Source organism: Hyaena hyaena, unplaced genomic scaffold (assembly GCF_003009895.1).
Source record: "Hyaena hyaena isolate Hyena2069 unplaced genomic scaffold, ASM300989v1 scaffold_318, whole genome shotgun sequence".
In the NCBI taxonomy this organism is placed as follows: Eukaryota; Metazoa; Chordata; class Mammalia; order Carnivora; family Hyaenidae; genus Hyaena; species Hyaena hyaena.
Window position 1 is genome coordinate 1,698,375 of NW_024080949.1, and position 21,343 is coordinate 1,719,717.

General features: G+C 44.8%; 1 protein-coding gene across 4 annotated transcripts in view; it reads right to left on the reverse strand.

Annotated features, from left to right (window-relative positions):
- GK (glycerol kinase) overlaps positions 1-19,679 on the reverse strand; it is a 78,645-nt gene extending 58,966 nt beyond the window's left edge. For all 4 annotated transcript variants that reach the window (XM_039248763.1, XM_039248762.1, XM_039248764.1 and 1 more), the window contains exons 1-3: positions 19,503-19,679; positions 8,161-8,234; positions 5,615-5,721 (exon numbers count right to left, since the gene is read on the reverse strand). In XM_039248763.1, coding sequence (XP_039104694.1) covers positions 5,615-5,721; positions 8,161-8,234; positions 19,503-19,580 — 259 coding nt within the window. In that variant the 5' untranslated portion in view covers positions 19,581-19,679. The remainder of the gene's footprint in view (positions 1-5,614; positions 5,722-8,160; positions 8,235-19,502) is intronic.
- Between the last annotated feature and the right edge of the window lie 1,664 nt (positions 19,680-21,343).

Genomic DNA, 21,343 nt, shown 5'->3' on the forward strand with positions numbered 1-21,343 from the left:
CCCTGACAAGGTTACAATGAGGAATCCCAGAGTTGATGCATATTACAGAGGTGTCTGGTGCGATGCATGTCACTTACTGCCTCCATTCCTTGTCATCAATACTACTGAGGAGAGAGTAGACGAAAGATTGCAGGGTGAGACTGAGCTAATTAGGACACATAACGGAACTGTCCAGCAGCACTGTGGACACGACAGAGGCCAGAGGACTCAGCGGGACCTCAGCAATGGACTGCTAAAGTGCAATACTGTTAAAATGATACTTTCAGTGACAACTTTACACGGTAGGATCACGATGAATTCACGGGGGAGTGAAATCCCCTATTCTCCCCCCACATTAATTTTCCATCCACAGACTGGCTGCTTTAGCTACAGTCTCAGAGTCACTATCTCATGCCCTTCAGGCTATCTTTCTTCACTGGCTCACTCTCACTTGTGTTCAGAATGAAATCTAGAGCTCTATCTGATTCATTGGTTACAGGTTCCTCCCTGACCACTCCTTCTTTCCCTCCTATCTTAATTTGATTCCTTTGTGCCAAGCAGAACTGCTTTTCTTGCTTTTCTTGTAGACAACCCAAGTCCGGGGAAACAGGTTCCCAGGATTCTCTTGCAGCCATAAAACTATCTCTATGACTGGTTTCTCGCCGGAGCACATAGGCCTGAGGCAGCACCTCTGAACTTTCTCGGTGTACTAACTTCTAGTCATTTTTACCCTAAATTCCTGGGTTTTTTTTAAAGTTTTGTTTTGTTTTTAATTTTTTAAAATTTATTTATTTTTGAGAGACAGAGAGAGAGTATGAGTGAAGGAGGGGCAGAAAGAGAGAGAGAGATACAGAATATGAAGCAGGCTCCAGGCTCTGAGCTGTCAGCACAGAGCCTGATGTGGGGCTCGGATTCACGGACCTCAAGTTTATGACCTGAGCTAAAGTCAGATGGTTAATGGACTGAGCCACCCAGGCACCCCTGAAGTTTCTAGGAACTTTAGAAAAGTTTTTTTTTTTTTTTTTTTAAAGGTAATCTCCACCCCCAATGTCGGGCTTCAACTCACAATCCTGAGATCATGAGTCACATGATCAGGGGCATCTGGGTGGCTCCGTCGGTTTGGTTTAAGTGGTGGCTCAATCAGTTTAAATGTCCATCTTTGGCTCAAGTCATCCTCTCACGGTTCATGAGTTTGAGCCCTACATCGGGCTCTTTGCTGTCAGCCTGCTCCTTGTTCTCTCTCTCTCAAAAATAATAACCTTTTTTTAAAAAAAAGAGCCACATGATCTACTGACTGAGTCAGCCAGGCACCCCTGTGCTTTTTTTTTTTTTTAAAGCAAACTTTTCTGACTGCTAATCCCAGCACACGTGCCTCTCTCTCTTAGTCTTAAATCCCTTTTCCTCAGAATAACACATTCGGCTTCTATAACTCTCTGCCCTGGTTTATTTCCTTTTAGGAGTATATAAAAGGTACAAGTGTGAAGTATATGTAAATCCTTGGCCCCACCGTCATTTAGTCATAGACACTATCGCCACTGGCACATATGCACCCGACATGGAACACTGTACCCGGCAGGCTCCTGCTTTACCAGTACGTGCCCTCTCAGAGGAATGTTTCTCAACAGGGAGCGTTGCTAGTAAAATTAACTAGTTAACGGCTACTTCAAAATCTCTGTTTCCATTTTGCTTAACACTGCCTGTGAAAAGTTATGTAATTGCTGTTAAGAAAATATGTTTAGAAAAGGCCTCTGGAAATACTACCGGGTGTTGTGGTAATTGTTGGTGGTAGAAATTATGGCTGGGATGCATCCTTATTTCAAAATAAAGTCAGGGGTGTGTGACTGGCTCAGTCGGTAGGGTATGTGACTCTTAGTCTTAGGGTCCTGAGTTCAAGCCCCACTGGCCTAGAGCCCAGTTACAAAAATTAATAAAAATAAAATCATAATTTATAATTGGAACATGTTTAGGAAAAACTCCCAAAACCCTGAGACTACACATAAAGAAAAATAAGAGCCCCGGAGGAAAGCTACTAAATGTGCCATGTGGGAAGAGGTACAAAGCTTTACAAGAAAAATGGTCTGGAAGATGTGTGCTTCCGGGAGTCATAACAAGCGGCAAGGAGATGCAGCCACAGCTGGGGATCTCTTTGGGAGAACGAGGTGCCTTTCTGAGCCCCCGAGAGACCTGTGAAACTAGGAGTGTGACACAAGACAGAAACGTGTGTGGTTATGCCTGGCAGTGTGAGGCAGTGGGTATGGGGGCGGGGGGGGAGGGGTGAGGATTCCCTTTCCCTGACAGTGTGCCAATTACTTTTGATACAAGAGAATTTAATTGCTGAAAATTTTATGCTCTCATATTCTTAAAAAATATTTAGTAATCTCTATACTCAATATGAGGATCAAACTCTTGGTCCCTGAGCTACGCACGTACCCCTATGCTCTCAGCTTTGAAACGCTCGCGTGTTGTTTTGCTTCTCTTACAGGAGGAAGCGAGCAACTGGTACTTCCAGTGTTTATACTTTGTAGCTCCTTCAGCCCAGGAACAGACAAACAGAGCCAAGACTCCCTAAGACGGAAAGAAGCGGCCTATTTACTTGTCTTGGACCAGGTATGCTGTCCAGCTAGCGAGTGAAGGATAATTTTGGAAACATTGTTCATATGGACGTGAAATCAACGACTTCCTGGCAGATGGCAGCTAACACCAATGAAACCGGAGTCTGCAAAAGAAAAACAACCTGCCATGATAAACTCTTAACGACTCCCGGGGTAAGACCACACACAAATCACTCTGCAGCTGGCAACACTGATTTACTTGCCACACGGGAACTCAAAAGTGAAGCGGTGTGTGAGGTTATCATCAGTATGGCTCAGGAGAAAGAGCACTGGCCCAGAGGACTGGGGAGCTGTGCGTTAATGTCATCCACTAAGCCGCAGCTATAGGACTTCCCGGAAGTCCTTTCCCTCGTGGGCAGCTAGGTTTAGGTGACAGAGGATCCTTTGGAGCACGAGCGTTCTGTGACCTAGAGTTCTACACAGGCAAGCAAAAGGTTGGCCCTTGGCAGTGCCAGTTCAATGAACTATCTGGGGGGAACACAGTAGCCCAAGTAGCCTGGTATGGAGGGGGTCGTGGAACATAATCTGCCTAGGTCACCCGCGGTGCTTGTTGAGAGGGAAGTGCTGGGTCACTTTGGCTCAGGTATGGGTTGGGCAGTGGTGAGCCAGGGCTCACAAAGGAGGGCAGAACAGAGAGATGCATCCTCTTACAGAGCGATTAGTGCCAGGGGAAGACAAGTCACTCAGACTGAAGTTGTGTGTCACTTTCACAGATACCACAAAAGCGAGAGGGAAAGGAATGGCACCCGAGTCTCAGGGTCCAGAAGGCCAACACATGGCAGCCTACCTGACCTATAAGGGAGGTAGAATGTCAAAACCAAGGCTGATCGCGCTGGAATCCACATCCTGAACATGGCTTTATAAGCCACCTAGATTTTTCACATCTTTGGTAATGGATATTTTAGCGATGGGTGTGCTACTGAATGCCTCTTACACGTTTACACTGTAAAAGCAGTAAGAAAAATTCAAAGAGACCACCAACCATCACTTGGATACACAACTCATCTAAAACCCACTGAATACAACTCCAACAGAAGTCTGAGAGGCACCTGGGTGGCTCAGTTGGTTAGGTGTCCGACTTCGGCTCAAGTCGTGATCTCACACACAGCTCGAGAGTTCGAGCCCTGCACTGGGCTGTGCACTGACAGCACCGAGCCCGCTTTCTATACTGTCTCCCTCCCCGCTTACACTCTTGCTCGTTCTCTCAAAAATAAAAATAAACATTAAAAAAAAAGAAGTTTGAAGCACTTCCACATAGACATAGGGACTAAATGAGGGTAGGATATTCTACTAATGCGACGCCATTAACATGTTTCCTTCACCAGGCTGTTAGCTGCACGACCCTATCTGTGCTCCATTGTTTTCCCTGGCACACCTAGCACGGGAGTCTGCTGAGCCAATGGTTTTGATTATGTTTAGTCTTTTGTCCATTTTTGTTTTTAAGAGAGAGAGAACACACATGCATGCACGAATGGCTGAGGGGCAGAGGGAGAGAGAGAACCCGAAGCACGCTCCTTGCCCAGTGCATAGTCCAAACGCGGGGCTCGATCTCACAAACGACTGCGAGATTATGACCTGAGCAGCAATCAGGAGTCAGACATTTAACGGACTGAGCCGCCCAGGTGCAACCTATGTTTAGTCTTTTTATAGTAAGTTTTATTTATGAACATACAGAAAAGTCTGAAAAAAAAATCAAAGTTTCTCCCCAACATCTCCACCTGAATAAATTAGTAAATTAAGGAATTGAGTGTGGGTACACCTCAGAGCCAAGAGGCTATGAATCAAGAAACCACCACCACCAATTGATGGTTGCCTTTACCTAGAGTCAAATTACCTAAAAAAGAAAAACATAGCTCTTGAATGATACACCTGAGAGACTGAGCTATAAAGAGATGACCACTACCACGTCATGCTTCTACCCTTCACGCTAGCACAACTGTGGGTCAGGGGGTGATTTTTTTTCTCCCGGAACGAATGAAGCAAAGCCAAACTGAGGGAGACGGTCTATTAACACTACTGGGAATTAAGAGAGATCTGTACTGATCCACCACTGCCACTGATTTCAGGGAGATTCTGGAGGTGAAACGTGATTTCCCACACGGCTCCCCCAAGCTGTTCCCCAACCGATCTAGGAGCTCCAGCAAAAACCACAAGCGTTGTGTCTGGCCCGTCACTTCCCCCCACAGCACTGTATCAGCAAGTTCTGCACCTTCCCTTCGCCTCCACTGCTACCACCGTCAGCTCGCCATCCTCTGTCTCAAGACTTCCACAGCATCACTGGTCTCCATGGCCACTCTCATACCTTTACCGTCCACCCCACACACAGCTCCACACCGCGGTCAGGACATGGTCTTCAAACTGCAAGTCAGATCCTGTTGTGATCCTGTCGCCTTGCTTAAACCCCTCCTGCAGCTGCCTCCCTGTGTGTGATACTAAGAGTAACACCCCATTCCTGTGGCTGACAATGCCCTCTCCACTTCCCAGCTTTCGGCTCCTGCTGAAACCACTTAGCCGCCCCCACCCTCACCCTTCTTTTACTTCATTTGTGACATGCTGGTGTTTTCCTGATCCAGAAATATGCCGAACTCATTCCTGCCTCAGGACCTTTGCACATGCTGCTTCCGTTTCCTGAAACTTTCTTCTCCCAGATATTTGCATGATTGCTCCCTTTTGGATTTTGAGACCTCAGCAAAATGGTCACCTCCTCAGAGAGACCTTCTCTAGCCATCCAATCTAAGGTAAGCCTGTCTAGACACACCCCACAGTATCATGCAGTTTTAGTTTCTGCATCAGACTTATCAGTGTCTGCAGTCAGTTTGTGTCACTCTGCTTTTACTGTTGATCTCACACCCACCGAAATAAAAGCTTCCCACGAACAGGGACCTAATCTTCCCATTTATTATTGCATCCTCAGTTCTTCCAGAAATACTTGCTACTGCACAGGCATTCGATCATGCACTGAATGAGTGAATGAACTTGATGGAGATAATCATGCATGGAGAAAAACATTATATTAAAAATACCTTTTATGTTGGAAATATCAATATTGAGCTGTCCAAGTTTCTCACATGTTTTCTCTATACACTCATAGACAGATTGCAGGATTTCCTTTGGGTCTTGTTCCACCCATCTTTGAACAAAAGAATGTATTTGGTTAGTTCACAAGAAAGCAATACGAGTATAATTTATTTGTCTAGAAATACGCACTTATGCGGGTGTGGCTGGTGCATAAGTCAACAAAAATTAGACTAGCAAAGCAAAGCATAGCCAATATTCTTCTTTTTTTTTTTAAATATTTTTATTTATTTCTAGGAGAGAGAGAGAGACAGCGTGAGCAGGGGAGGGTCAGAGAGAGAGGGAGATACAGACTCTGAAATAGGCTCCAGGCTCTGAGCTGGCAGTCAGCACAGAGCCCGACGCGGGGCTCGAACCCACGAACCGCGAGATCATGACCTAAGCGAAAGTCGGACGCCCAACCGACTAAGCCACCCAGGCGCCCCAAAGCATAGCCAATATTCTAATGAAATAGCTTCAACAAAAGCATATTTTCCTTACATTTTTATTATTCTTTATATAGTAATGAATCATTTGGAAGAAGGCAAGTAATGACAGTCCACAAAAAGCACATATTCTACCTACTTTTACATAATTTTTTCAAATCCAGTAAGAGATCGGTTTCCCAATTTGTTACATCCTGTGGCTTTGACAAGTTTTGATAAACTATCTGCATGTTTACTACTCACTAGCTATTTCTAAGTAGGCTGAGATGTATATATATATATATATATATATATATATACACACACACACACACACACACACACACACACACCCCTTGGGATTGATGGATAGATGGATTTATCTACTATTTACTTATTTATTTGTGTATGTACTTATTTATTTATAAAGCAAAAGGAATCCTAAAAAGTCAAATAAGTATACTAAGGTCTTTTGCCTGTTTCGCCCAAAATATTTTCTTAAGATTTAGGGAAGAAATTTAAATTTCTTCCAGCAATTATTTCAAGTAGACAAGTGGTTGATTCCACTTTTCAGACCTGATTCTGGTGCCATTTTGGTAAGGTACGAGGACCTCGGAAAGAGGAAAGGCACATAATAAATGACAAGGAAGAGAAATGTGGAAAAAAAGACGGCAATTGAGGAAAACCACAAGCAGAAAGGGCCCAAGTTTTCCAAACCCTACCCTACAATCTGGAAGCGCAAGGCAATTCCAAAAGCCTTTGTTCTTTGCCTTCCTCCAGCCTGGATTCCTGAGCTTTGAGTTCTGCTTCTAATTTCTTTTTCTAAAAACCTAAACTCCATCCACATATTTCCAACTTCTGTCCCTCTAAGACCCAGGCGCTCTCTCTCCCCATTGGGCTGGGAGTAGGCCGGTGGACAGTCATTCTAATGCTGGTCCCATATCAGTATCTTTCATTGGTAAAGAAATTCTCCAAAATGGAGGAGAGCATTTTTCATGGAAAGAAAACACTAAAATTGGTAAGACACCAGTTTTTCTCTTTCTTAAATGGAATTAAACTTTAAAGTAAAATCAACAGATCAAAAGTATGCATTTTGTTGAGTTTTAACAAATATATGTACCCATCTAACCAACACCCCAGTCAAGATATAAAATATTTCTATCACTGAGAATTCTTTCATGATTCTTTCAAGTCAATCACATACTCCACAGGCAACCAATTTTTGATTCCTATCATCTTAGATTACTTTAGCCTCTTCTTAAATTTCAGATATAGCCATGTACACGTGCTTCTTGGTGTCCCGCTTCTTACACTTTTCATGATATTAGTAAGACTCAACCAAGTTGGTACATGCATCAGCTCGCTTTTTAAAGAATGCTGAATGATATTTCACTGTTACTCATTCTACTGATGACAGACATTTGGGTTGTTTCCAGTTTAGGCTATTATGAATAAAGCTGCTATAAACACTCATGTATATCTTTCTATAGCCATATGCTTTCAATTCTCTTGGACAGATTCCTAAGAGTATACGATGCTACAGATATATGGCTGATTTTATAAGAAACTGCCACACAGTTTTTCCCAAGTGGTTATATCGTAAACATCATTAAATGTTCAATAATATACTTAACATTCTATTTAATCACAACTACCAGATACGTACGTTATTCCTAAGGATGACTGTGGCCATGAGGTGATAAGATACGTGAATGCTTTTTCAAAAAACAGGTATCTTCACTTAAGGAAAAACCCTTCCACTCAAATCAGCAAAGCAGTGGTTGGCAGTGATGGAGACACAGAACTAAAGGACTTAAGGTCAATGCGGGCTTTCTGATATTTAATACTCCTTTGCCTTACAACCTTATTATGCCTTCCTTTCCTGTCACTGGATTCCAAAGCAATCAGTCAATCACTCACATGTTTTTGCTGAGCCACCAAGGCATTGTTTCTTTCCCTGACTGAAAACTATCCCTCCAATCTCCTCAGGAGAGGTTTGGTCAAGTAAACTTTACAAAGCCACAGGGCACGTAAAGTGAGATACAGTAATAAACACGAGGTACCTTTACATATTAAACCAGGAAACATACCCTTCTCTTGGAAATTCTTGTTTTATTTCCACTTGATGGTGACTAAGTAGTTCAGCTGTTTTTGAATTGAAGACCTGAAAGACATATTGCAATGTTAGCGTGAAAAGGCAGGTAGAGAGCAAAGATGCTTACAGCTAACCAGCTACCAAAGTTCCTAGTCAGTGACAGGAAAAGTCTAATCAGATGAAATGCCAGAGAAGACGTTCTACCTTCTCTTCAGATAGAATCATGATAACAAATCTAGTGAAGGTGAGGCTAAAGAGGCAATTCCTTAGTCTTTAAAAAAAAAAAAAAAAAACTGGCTCCAGATACAGGAAATTTCATGCATCGACCAATTAATAGTATGGATCTCAACCAATAGTATGGATCTCAAAAGAGAATGGGAAAACCAAGAATAAAAGAGTTGGCAAACACTGATAGTGACTGTATAAGGCTCCATTCTGCTTCCACCTTGGAAGGGGAGACACACAGAGTCATAGATAGCCAGGCAGGGAAGGGCATTGCGTCAAGTCCTTTGAAGGAAAGTACCCCCAATGAATCTAGCTCTTATAAAGGTAAACAGAGCCATATCAACAGGCAGAGAAGTGTATCCCAGCATCCATTTGGCTGAGTGCTCTCTGCTACATACTTGCCATGAATTGTTGACCCTTGGTACAAACCATGAAAACCAATGGATCAAAGCTACCAAAGCAGTGCTATACGATCTCCACAATTTTTTTTTAAATGTTTTATTTATTTCTAGGAGAGAGAAAGAGAGAGAGACAGCATGAGCAGGGGAGGGTCAGAGAGAGAGGGAGTCACAGATTGAAACAGGCTCCGGCTCTGAGCCGGCAGTCAGCACAGAGCCCGACGCGGGGCTTGAACCCATGAACCGCGACGATCTCCACAATTTTAATACTACTAAAACAATACTTTAAAAAAAGTTGGTAATCTTTCCTCATATATATTTTCACCTGTGCGTACCTCTACTTGAGTACCAAGCACTTAAGTCTTTCAGAGTAAGGATTCCTATTTTAATTAAACTCAACTTCTGAAATCACTGTAATTATAGCAGTAAAGTTACATCCAATTAGGTAAGTGTTTCCATGCCTAAGTTTCCTGTGGGAGAAAATTACCTGTTCACTGTGGTCTAAGGGAAAGTAAGAAGAGAAAACACCCCAGGGCCACTGCTGCGCTCTCTCCCCAGCACACTACCTTCCTTTGGGGGAGGAAATGAGAAATATAATGAAAGCAAAAACATACATATTCTCAAGTCCTGAGAGGAGATAAAATATCTTGGAAGTCAAAGGTTAACTTGACATGTCATAAGTAAAAGGCACTTCACAGAACCCTAAATGACACCCCCTTGATTTACAACTTAGTATGAGGGTACACCTCTAGGATGTTCACTCCATTTTTCCTGTTTTATTTGCTGGAATATCTCTAGGGCTTAGAATAGTGCCTGCCAGAAGGTTGACACTCAATAAAGATTTGTTTTTCTTTTTTATTTTTTAATGTGTTATTTATTTCTGAGAGAGAGAGAGAGACAGTGTGAGCAGGGGAGGGTCAGAGAGAGAGGGAGACACAGAATCTGAAGCAGGCTCCAGGCTCTGAGCTGGCTGTCAGCACAGAGCCCGATGTGGGGCTCGAACCCATGAGCTGTGAGATCATGACCTGAGCCGAAGTTGGACGCTTAACCAACTGAGCCACCCAGGCGCCCCAATAAATATTTGTTTAATGTCTGAAAAGTTATGGTCCATCAGGTACTTATTAGGAGAAAATAACCAAAATCAAATGAGAAATGGTTATGCGGCAGAAAAACTCTAATAGGAAACCACAGTTGTATTATTTTTATTCATATTACCACTACTCCCAGGGTCAACTCGCAAATCCCCAAAGGATTTGGGGTTAAGAGACAAGGTGTCCCTTGTGGTTGGCCTGATTCATAAAGACCTAAATAGCAGACCTATGGAGCTCTGAACGGAGTAAGATCCTACTTTCAACACCTACTAGTTTTAACTAGGCTAACGTCAGGACCCTCACACTAATAATGGGTTTGTAGACCTTTGGAAGAAGCACAGAAAAGGGTTGAATTTTGTTAAGTTCTATTTGGATTACTAGACTGCGATGCCAGAGATCACACAGCATTTGGACATAACAGGATGAAGCCTGGCCTTCCCTCCTTCTCCAGAGCTCTGAAACCATGCAGAACACGGACACCACCTTTAGGTGTTTAGGATCTGACCCTGGGCAACACTTCCAAGTTTGTGGGACAATTTCTAGCTTTAATATTTGTAGATCTTCAGCTTTCTTAGTGTTGCACTGTCCAACAGAAATATGACATGAACCATGTACAGAATTTTAAATCTTTTGAAAACAAAACAGTAAAAAGGGGCAGGTGAAATTAATTTTAATAACATTGTACTTAAGGCAATATATCTAAAAAATTAGCATTCTGACATGTGATCAGTAAAAAAACTATTGAGGAGATCTGTTACGTTTTTTAGAAGTCTCTGAAATCTGGTATATATTTAATGCCTATGGTCCAGCTCAATTTGGGCTAATCACACTGAAAGCGATCATAGCCACATATTGCTAGTGGCTACTGGACAGAGAGAGTGCTGTTTTTCTCACACATCTAGGTTCATGTTTAGAGTTTTTTAAAAAAAAATTTTAACATTTATTCATTTTTGAGAGAGAGACAGAGGATGAGCGGGGAGGGACAGAGAGAGAGGGAGACACAGAATCCGAAGCAGGCTCTAGGCTCTGAATGGTCAACATAGAGCCCAATGTGGGGCCTGAACCCATGAACTGTGAGATCATGACCTAAGCCAAAGTCTGACACTTAACCGACTGAGCCACCCAGTTGCCCCTCATGTGAAGAGTTTTAATGACTGTCCATTTGTCTGCAGATGGACAAAAGTACAAAGAAAGCTAACGATGTTTCCACAATACTTTCTGCCTGGAAGGTTACTAACCCTTTAAGAGAACACAATGCCTAACAGCCAGAAGGCTCATCTGATCTTTTCCAGTAGACTTCAAAAGCCGTTGTCAACTAAAGATGGCAGTGGCTATATAGTTTTTTATAAAAGGTCAAGCATGGTCATTTGTTTAAAACTCATTAGGTTGCACAGGAGAAAGACCCCAGAATTACAGATGCTCCTCATGTCTTTTTCTCCCCTTTCAAATTTGAAACTCACCAAATTTAAAAGTCAGTTAAAACTTCAGATGGTGGCTCAGCTGGTTAAGCGTCTTCAGCTCAAGTCATGATCTCATGGTTTGTGGGTTTGAGCCCTGCGCTGGGTTCCTCGCTGACAGCTTGGAGCCTGCTTGAGATTCGCTGTCTCCTCTCTCTCTCTCTGCCCCTCCCCTGCTCGTGTCCTCTCTCTCTCTCAAAAATAAGTAAACATTTAAAAAAATCCTTCAGGTGCACAAGGGCATAGAATCAAAGGCGCTCCTTAGGTAAATTAATTAGGAATATTTGAAGGCAGAAAGACTCTCCGGTTGCTGGAAGAGATCCTCAAGATCCCATGGGCCAACCTTTCCAAAAGGCGCTCCCTGGGTGTGTGGAGCCCTTCAGGAGCTGGGAACGAGGCCTAGGGAGCTCCTGCTGAGCCCCTGGGCCGCGTCCTGCCTTAGATTTCACATTTTATCGCCTCCAGCTTCCAGATTTGGACCTATCCAGAAAAGAGCTTAACAATGGAGCTCCAAGACAAAAAACACAACACAACACAACACAAACTGAAACCCACGGCCCTACTAGAATGCTCTCGTATTTACAAAAGAGAGCCCCAAGAAGTTGTATGATGCGGACAAACAGGGCTCAACCCTGGGTTTTCTAAATGCTAATTCAGTGCTTTTCCAGTACAAAATCGTGCTAATACTCCTTTTTCACCTTCCATTAAGTGGCAGCAAATACAAAGTCTTAGGACATAAAAGGAGAAAAGGCCATCGATCTCAGACTTGTGGGGGGTCTGAGACGGGCTATCCGAAGAAGTAAGTTCTAGACCGAGACTTCAAGTTGACTAGAAGGGAGTGTGTGATGGGCAGGGAGGGGAGGGGAGAGCAGCCGCCAGGTGTCTGTGGGGAACCGGGGGATCCAGGGGGACCCAGTGGTCTCCAGGGGAGACAGCTGAGGGCTCCGGTCCGAGGGCCAGCAGCCATGGGGACTGAAAGAAATGAAGTGCACTCCTGAGAGATTTAAACAGCGATTAGATGCGACAAGGGCTTGGATGGAGAGGAGTAAAGAAAAAGGCGGAACACTCACGGATGACAGGGGACAGGCTAGCTGCAGTGTTTACCAGACAAAGGACAGGGCAGGAACAGCAGTGGTGGCCCAGAACGGGGTTAAGGAGATTGCAAAGTTCATTTTCGATCACGCGTTGTTTGGGGTGTTACTGGGGCACATATGGAGAGAGGCCGAGCTCGCCGTTGCTTCTATCTGAGGGCTTCAGCTTAAAGAAAGAGCTCGGTTCAGGTTACAAACTTGGAACTAGTAGATCAATTCTGGAGATCTAATGCACAGCAGAGTGAGGGCAGCCAACAAGACTGTATTATAAACAGCAAAGTTGCCAAGGGGCTAGATCCTAATTGTTCCCACCACAAAAAAGAAATGATAATTATGTGACGTGAAAGAGGTATCAACGCTACCAGGAGTAACTGTATTATGATACATAAATGTATCAAACAACACTGTGTGAGTCTTAAACTTATACTATGTTGCTCAGAGCCTGAAGCCTGGTTCGGATTCTGTGTCTGCCCCTCCCCTGCCTATGCAGGCCGCACTCCCTCCTACCCTCCCTCTTATGCGTGCAAATAAACAAACATTAAAAAAAAAAAAAAAAAACCTCTTGGGGCGCCTGGGTGGCTTAGTCGGTTAAGCGTCCGACTTTCGCTTGGGTCATGATCTCGCGGTTCGTGGGTTCGAGCCCCGCGTCGGGCTCTGTGCTGACTGCCAGCTCAGAGCCTGGAGCCTGTTTCAGAGTCTGTGACTCCCTCTCTCTCTGGCCCTCCCCTGCTCACGCTGTCTCTCTCTCTCTCTCTCTCCTAGAAACAAAAAAAATTAAAAAAAAAAACACCTCTTTTAAAAAAAGAAAGAGATCTGTTCTCTGAATTTTGTGTTGGTCAGAAAGGCAGAAGAGAAAGTCACACATGGTGTAACAGGGAGTCAAAAAGCACAAGTCTGGGAAGCACAGAGCTGGGGGTGGGGGTCAAGCTCCAGTCCCGCCCACGTCAGCTGTTTGACTTTAACTTTTCTGAACCTCAACTTTTCCATCTGTAAAAGGATTAAATAACAGAACTGACGGGAAGTATTTCGCCCAGGGCAGGCACACAAGTATGCGTGCCAAAGATGTGACCATTGCTGTTGCTGCTATGGCTGCTATTTTTATGACTGTTAGGACCACCACCACCGGCACAAGTGATCAGTGAGAAGATTCCAAGCTACCAGTGCTATATTCATCTCTAAGCCCAAATCATGCAACTGTTCTAGATTCTGTTTTGTGAGGAGGGCAGTTACAAACTGAAAAAAGAAGTGAGTGTAGGAAACTAGCGGGGCGCCTGGGTGGCTCAGTCAGTTGAGCATCTGACTCTTGATTTCAGCTCAGGTCATTATCTCAGGGTTGTGAGATCGAGCCCTACATTGGGCTCTGTGCTGAGTGTGGAGCCTGCTTAAGACTCTCTCTCTCTAACCCCCTGCCCCTCCTCCCCGCTTGCTGTCTCTCTCAAAAATAAACAAACAAACAAACAAACAAATAAATAAATAAATAAAAAGAAGGATGCCTGGGTGGCTCAGTCGGTTAAGTGTCCGACTTCGGCTCAGGTCATGATCTCACAGTTCATGGGTTCGAGCCCCACATCAGGCTCTGTGCTGAATGCTTGTTCAGAGCCTGGAGCCTGCTTCAGATTGTGTGTCTCCTCTCTCTGCCCCTCCCCATTCACGGTCTGTCTCACTCTCTCTCTCTCTCAAAAATAAATAAATGTAAAAAAACCTTTTTTTAATTAAAAAATAAAAAGGCAACTAAAGGAATTGAGCACAGTGTAGGCACACAGCATATACCTCAAAAATGTTACCGCTATGACTGCTGCTACTACTACTGCTACTTCTTCTTACTATTAGGGCTGCTATTACTACTATTACATACTAGTGGTAGAATTAGAAGTCACCAGCTCTATATTCACCATGAAGCCTAATTCATAAGTCAATCCCAGCTCTGGCGGAGAGGGATTGTTTAAAAACTGAAGAAACAAGGGAAATTATTATTTTTTAAATATGTAAGGACTTTCTGAAACAATGCAGGCCTTCTCGGTCTTAGGAGAAGGAGAGTGGGAGAGAAATGACATGCTGTCCTCACTAAGAAAGTGTCCCTTAGGGTCCCAAGATGAATTCACTTACCCTTGCTCACTCATCCTAATTCAGCCAGCCCATCATAAACATGCACATTCATTTCCCTCCCCATGTGACTTCCCCGCGAGCCTAAGCTTTTACACCACACTCAGCTTTACTGTGACAAAACATTTTTCAGGACTGAGAACTCCCTCCGTGCAACTCTACAATACTATATAAATTTGAATGACCTAAAATAAAAGTACCAACTACAACTATACCGCAAACATGACCACGAAAGGCACAATGACTTCGTCCAATAGGCCACAGAAGGAAAACATGGTGAAGGGCATTCTATTTTTCTTAAAAAATGAAACCATATTAAATAGCATATACATATATCAAATATGCCAGTAATGGCCAACTTAAGATTTTTTCCCAAGACTCCACAAATCAATCTTCCTAGTCTTCCAATCCCAAAGTACTAGTCAACACATCTGAAGGGCTCAGGCATCTTCATGTAATGAGCATCTCCCACGTGCCAGACGCCATTAGGCTTTGGGAGGGAGAGCTCTTCACACTTAATACTTCTGAGAGTCAAGAGACGGTGGCAGCTCTGTGAGGGGACCATCTTCTTGCCATCGGGGCAAGGTGATGGGCAAGAAAATAAGCCAACCTGGTGAAAAAGAAGAAAACACAAAAGAAACACAACCGTAGTTATCACAATGGCGGCCTCATTCTCCCTAAGAGCTAAATCAGTTTTAGCAAATTTACTGTACATTAGTCCCTGGCTCCTAATGGGTGCTTAAAAAACAGGGGTCGGATAAACAAATGAAAGAAAGTGGAAATCTGTCCCTAAGCCTTGTGAGATCTTTGACAGAGGAGGCCTCTGGGGTCAAGGCAACGCTTCCTGCTGAAACAAGCACCGAACTACAATTCTAGTCATTCTTTGGAGATGCTGGCTATTGGAACACGGTGATTGCGAAACCATGATCCACAGTGACTACACCTGAGCTCAGCCCAGGACCCGCTGGATTTGAGTCACAGGGCGATCAAAGCCAGCAGGACTTATTCAAAGACTTTTTTTTTTTTTTTTTTGCATATTGCGAAACCAGTGTGTGCGTATGTTTTCCTTGGTGAAGATTCATCTGTGATTATAATCAGAACTGACACCTGTGAAGCGGGTAAGCGGCCTTCCCCAGCCTCTCCTCTTCCCTTCACAGGGCTCCAGGCAGCCGGGGCGCCCAGGGCAGGGTTTAGGGCAGGCTTGTGAGCGCAACAGACCTGGCCTTGAGTCCTCATTCCACCGGTTACTCTGTGACCTTGGGCACAGTCCTCAGCACGGTCTGATCGCCTGTGGAAAGGAGCTTAGCAGCACCACCTACATCGAGGTTGCTGTGTGGATTAAATGAGATCAAGCTGGAAAAATCCTCCACTAGAGCATCCGACACAGACACATTTCGAGCCATAACACATCCCAAGCCTTGGCTTTTTGTAACTTAAAGCTTAATGGGGGAAAAACAAAGTTACCAAATAAAGAGGGAAGTTGACTGTTTAAGCTTGAAACTTCGGTTTTATAAAGAAATGGCCCCTCCTTAAAACCTGTTATACTGATTCTCTTTCCAAGAAGTTCCTATTCTGTAATCTGAGTATTCATGTGCCAACCCCAGTTCACTTTCCTATCAGACAAGCATGAGCTCTTTCCTTTAGTACAAAGCATATGCATAGGGTTCCAGGATGAACGCTTTGGCAGCTGGACGAAGAAATGAACATGTTCGCAAATAGAAGAAATTAAGTAATCAAACACACCCAAGTCAGGAAGTTTTAAGATTTTTTTTTGGACAAGGTAAAAAACCCAAACAGAATAAAAATTCAGTTGACCTACTAAAGAGAAATAAAAATCTATTCAGTCAGTACGTATAAAGTGCTCCCTGTAGACAAAACGTGTTCATTTGTTGTGTCGACCAAGATTTTTTAAGGCTTATTTTTATTGATTTTGCGAGAGAGACAGAGAACAAGGAGCGGGGGGATGGGGTGGGGGGTGGAATCCCAAGCAGGCTCCACGCCGTGAGCGCAGAGCCCGATGTGGGGCTCAAACTCACAAACCATGAGACCTGAGCCGAAGTCGAGTCAGACTTTTAACCGACTGAGCCACCCAGGTGCCCCTGGACCAAAATGTTTTAAGGAACACAGAGGCCCACAAGACCTGAAAGGAGGTCCTTGCTCTGAAGCACAGCAGGTATATAATTATAATACAAAGCAGGTGATAAGAGCTATTAAGAGACGTAGAAGAGAAGTACTACAGGAAGGGGTAGAAATTCTAAGGGTTTGAGGAAGACCTGCTAAGAGATGGCATTTGAGGCACTATTTGGGGGTAGAGTTGAATTTCAAGAAGCAGATCTGGGGAACCGGAGAGGAGACCATTCCTTTGGAGGAGAGAGCACGAATATCGACATCTTGTGTCCATTATGGGAGAAGTTAACATTGCTAGTATAAAAAAACGGAAGAAGAAAGCTTGGAGAGGTTGTTAGTCTTGAGAAAGTTGAATGAGATATGCAAATCTAATGAACAATGGTCAGGAAGTTATTCAAATACCTTTAACTTTATAAGGTTCCTTATGACCGTTCTTATTCATTGTATTCTTCCCTGAGAAGGTAAGCAATTATTTTTGAGTCATAATTACAACGTGGAACGAAATGACAAGAACTCTTAGGAATTACCTTGTGATTGAAGCGCTTATTCAGCAACTCTATTACCTGCATTTTGCAGGGAGTGGTTTTGCAACCTCTTTCCTTATAACTGAAGGAGAAGTTGACTGTTAAGCCATTTCTAAGTTTTGCTCTACTTCCCGCATCATCTCTGAGTCTTTTCTTGACCCGGGAAGCATTCGCTCATAGTTGTTTCTCAAGAAGTGGAAAACCTGACCTATCAACTTTTAGACATCACTCTATAAGCAGGATGGGAATCTTGTGAATTGGCACCTCAGGTTACTCAATGAGATCATGCCATACAAGAGCACAGGAAACAGAACCCAATGTCAGCAGGCTTGTGTCGTTCATGTCACACACTGAACAAATTATTGTGATAATGTGAAGTTGATGAATTCTTCCCCCACCAACGCAGAAAGAAGCCCCTTGGGCAACAGCATCTGAGGGGACCAGGAACAACCTGCAGTAGATTAAGAAGTGTGCTGGGCTACATGGACAGCAACGGTAAAGAGTCAAAAGAAACAGAAGCACAGTAAGGCTGGCTCCTAAAAGGGAAGGAATAATGAAATAATATAATGACATAAATAATAATAATGAAATGAAAAATCAAATACCTGACCCATATTCATAGAGGGTAGAAGCTGTATAAACTTGACAACAGCGGCCATGTTTAGTTTGGCCCCCACAATGCTTGATGAAGTAGTTGGCCAACACTGAAGATGAGCAAGATTTCACTGAAAACTCGAGACTATCGGCATTTCTTAAAGAATTTGAAGACCTGGCAACAATGGGTTTGTGTGGCTGCTTGGCAGCTCTAGGCTGTCCCCTTGGCTGTCTACCTTCTACCTGGCTGGCTCCCTCAGGCATTTGTGTGGGCAATTCCTGAATGCGATTTCAAAAATCAACCCACAGTTAGTCAGCACACCTATTTTCATAGTCTTTCTTAATTTGGGAAGATGGCAATGCTGATTGGGTATTTTATATATTAATCAAATCCAGTTAGGCAGACGATCTCACTTATGATTCAGGATTACTTTACAAACATGTATATGAAAACAGGACAAAGTGAAACCTGCATGGAGTGATCAAAAGATAAGCAAGGTAAGAGACAGTGGACTACGTCTCGGCAGCTCAAACCAGTCTGTCTTTAAATAAGATTCAAACTAAAATTGGACGGAAAGATTTTAACTTTAGACAAGAGAGACAAGTATCAAAATGAAGGCATAAATGCAGATTTTAGCCGAACTGGTCAGTTAAAGAGAACTTGGAAAAAATGTATATACTATACATACAGTAAGTACATATAGTATATGTACATATATATATACACACACACAAATAATGCAGGAAAAAAAAGTAAATAAGTGAAGACAGAGCTAAAGAATCATTCAGTATTTACATCAACCTGCCACATTAGCCAAATGTCCACTGAAAACATAAGTTCTTAACCAACAGCTATTTATTTAAATTACTTTTAAATTATCTTACTAAACTCAGTGCTAGATCACTTTAAGAGCAAGTTTCTTAATTGCACAAAACATTAATAAGCAGAGTCCCTTAAACAGCACTCCATTGTGATAAAACTGCTGTCATACGTGGTAAATAAAAAGGGAAACAGAATTTTCCTGTCACTTTGTGTTGTGAAGCACGGAGAAAACAATCATCTGCTTTTAACCGGCAAAGTATCAGAACTGAAATTTACGAGTCTTCGAAATTAAATAAAGACGCCGGCAGTGTAGTGTGACTTTTCCCCAATGTGTTCAGCACCGCCCCCCCCACCTCAGCATGCCGGCATTCCGCCTCCTGCAATTTCTGTGGGAGAGGATGACAACGCATCATCACGCTAATACTATGTTCGTTCCACTGCTCCAAAGGACGCCGTGTTAGGCTACCAAAGCCGTGACACAGCTTTTGCCCCATCCAAGGACGTCCTGAGCCCCGCAGGCCAAATGCTCCCGGGGAAGACCGCAGTAGCGGTCAGTGTGGCCACCTGTCCCTGGCTACAGGCGGGCCGCTCTGCACGGATGCTCGGCGAGTCCTAGCTCCCTTTGGGGGTGGAGTCCCCCTATTAGTAGCTGATCCGGCTCCACCACCGAGGCCGGCGCTGCTCAACTCGGCCGCGGGGGTCGAGAGAGGCCGCGGCTCCCCAGGCCCACGCAGGGCAGCTCCAGCGTGGCAGGTCCCGCTCAGGGAACCTTGGCCTCCACCCCTGCCTAGCGACTGGGGCTCGGGGTCGAGGGAGGCGCGGGATTGGAACGCGACAGCCAGCCCCGAGGTCCACGGGATCCCGCCCCGGCTCAGCGCCTCCTCAAATGTCACCCTGGGCTCACCAAAAAGCGCGTTGAGCTGGTGCCCTGGTCCACTGCCCCCACCAATGGCCCCAAGACTGCTTTCTTCGCGGCTGCCATGAAACCAGCTTCGGGTCAGCGGGCTATCGCGGCCCGTTTCCCGGGAGACGGCGGCGGACGGGGGAGGGGCAGGCCGGGAGCCGGGAAGGCGAGGCGGCGTGCAGCGGCAGGACGCTCGGATCGCGCTCCGGGCAGCCCCTTTACCCGCGCGGAACCTTCTCACCCCGCCCCTTCGGCCCAGTCCCCGCCTCCGACCGCGTTCCCCATGACTCCGGGGGCGTGGCGGGGGGGGGGGCGCTGCCTGCCGGGCCAGCCAATTACCGAACGTGGAAAGAGGCGGAACGTTCCGACAATCAGAGGGCGGTGAGACGTCACGGGGGCGGGGCCTGGGCGCGGCGGAGGCGGTGGCCCGCGCAGCAGGTCACGTGGCCTCCTGCGACCGCTGAGCCGGCCTGCCGCAGGGCCGGGGGCGGAGGCGGGTGCTGCCCTTTGGCGGGGAGCGCCACTGGCCCGTGGAAAGGGCACAACCCCCAAGCCGTGCCCTGCGGCTCCCTCCCCTGAAAAGGTCCCAGAGTGCAGGACTGCTTGTTCCCGCGGTGGGCTGTGCGGAGCACGGCGTGAGTCGCCCCTTAGGCTTCCCCGGCCGGGCCTTCCCGCGCTTCCCACGCCCCTCCCACCTCCCCTCTCCTGGCCCTGGATAAGAACTCCGCGGAGGGAACCGGCCTCACGTAGTGTGACCTCCGCGCTGCTAATCCCTCATCTTTGTACGCTTTTCAGGGACAAGGAACGCGGAAGTTCTTTCGGTTTAGCATTTAAGGGAAGAGCGCAAAATCAACCTCGGGTCCCTCAATTGACAATCTGGCATCCGGCAACTCCCTGTCCTGAACCGCCCTTGCTTCTCGCTTGACCTCACTCTGGTGTCCCCTCCCTCTCACGCCATTTCCTCTCCCTCCATTAACTGCTCTACATTGCAAAGGGAGAGAGGAAAGGGGCTCTTTCATTTGACCTTGAATTTGCCTTGCCAGGATCCTTTTGAGTCCTGTGTTTTGGGAGCCTTTCAAACTTTGAATGAAGACCCACTGTGAGAAGTAGTTTACAACTCCAGGTGTGTGTGTGCGTGCACGTGTGCATAAATGTATGTTATATGTAATACACATATATGGGCATATATTTACGACATGTTTACATTGTTGAAAAATATTCCCAAAATAATTTATCCTCCCATGCTATGCGTTCTGTATTGCTTTATTCTATTGCATCTCATTTTATCTACTGAGTAAAGGAGGCAAAACTGAAACAACAAGGCCTTTATTGCGGGTCTCAGAATTGCAGTTCCGCTGTCCAGATTCTCATGGACTCAGAAGAGGTATTGCTCGTGTGGGGAAAGCAAGGGGTTTTTATGGGAAAGAAGGAAGGGGTGATTACATGATTTGAATAAAAGAAAAAAACTGCTTTGGTGCTGACTGGTGGAGCCACTTCTCATTACTCTCTTATTGATTATTTTATTGGTGCTATCCAAACTGTCCCCAGTATGTATTAATTAACTTTGAGGTCTGAATGTCAGTTGCTCTGTTTAAACTTTATGATCAACTGCTTGTAAAACAATTGCTGTTTCTGGTCTAGTTCAAGAGTTCCTCAGTTAGGAAGAAAAATGGACCTTCAAAAGGGAGAACCTTATGTCCAGAAATTTTACACAATTCCACAATTCCCTTTTGATTAAGATTTTTTTTTAAGAAAAATATCACAGATCAATATTGTTCCCTGGTAGCCAGAGTTTAAATGTTTTGTTCTGGACCTCAAGTAAGAGGTCTGCTCCATATCTC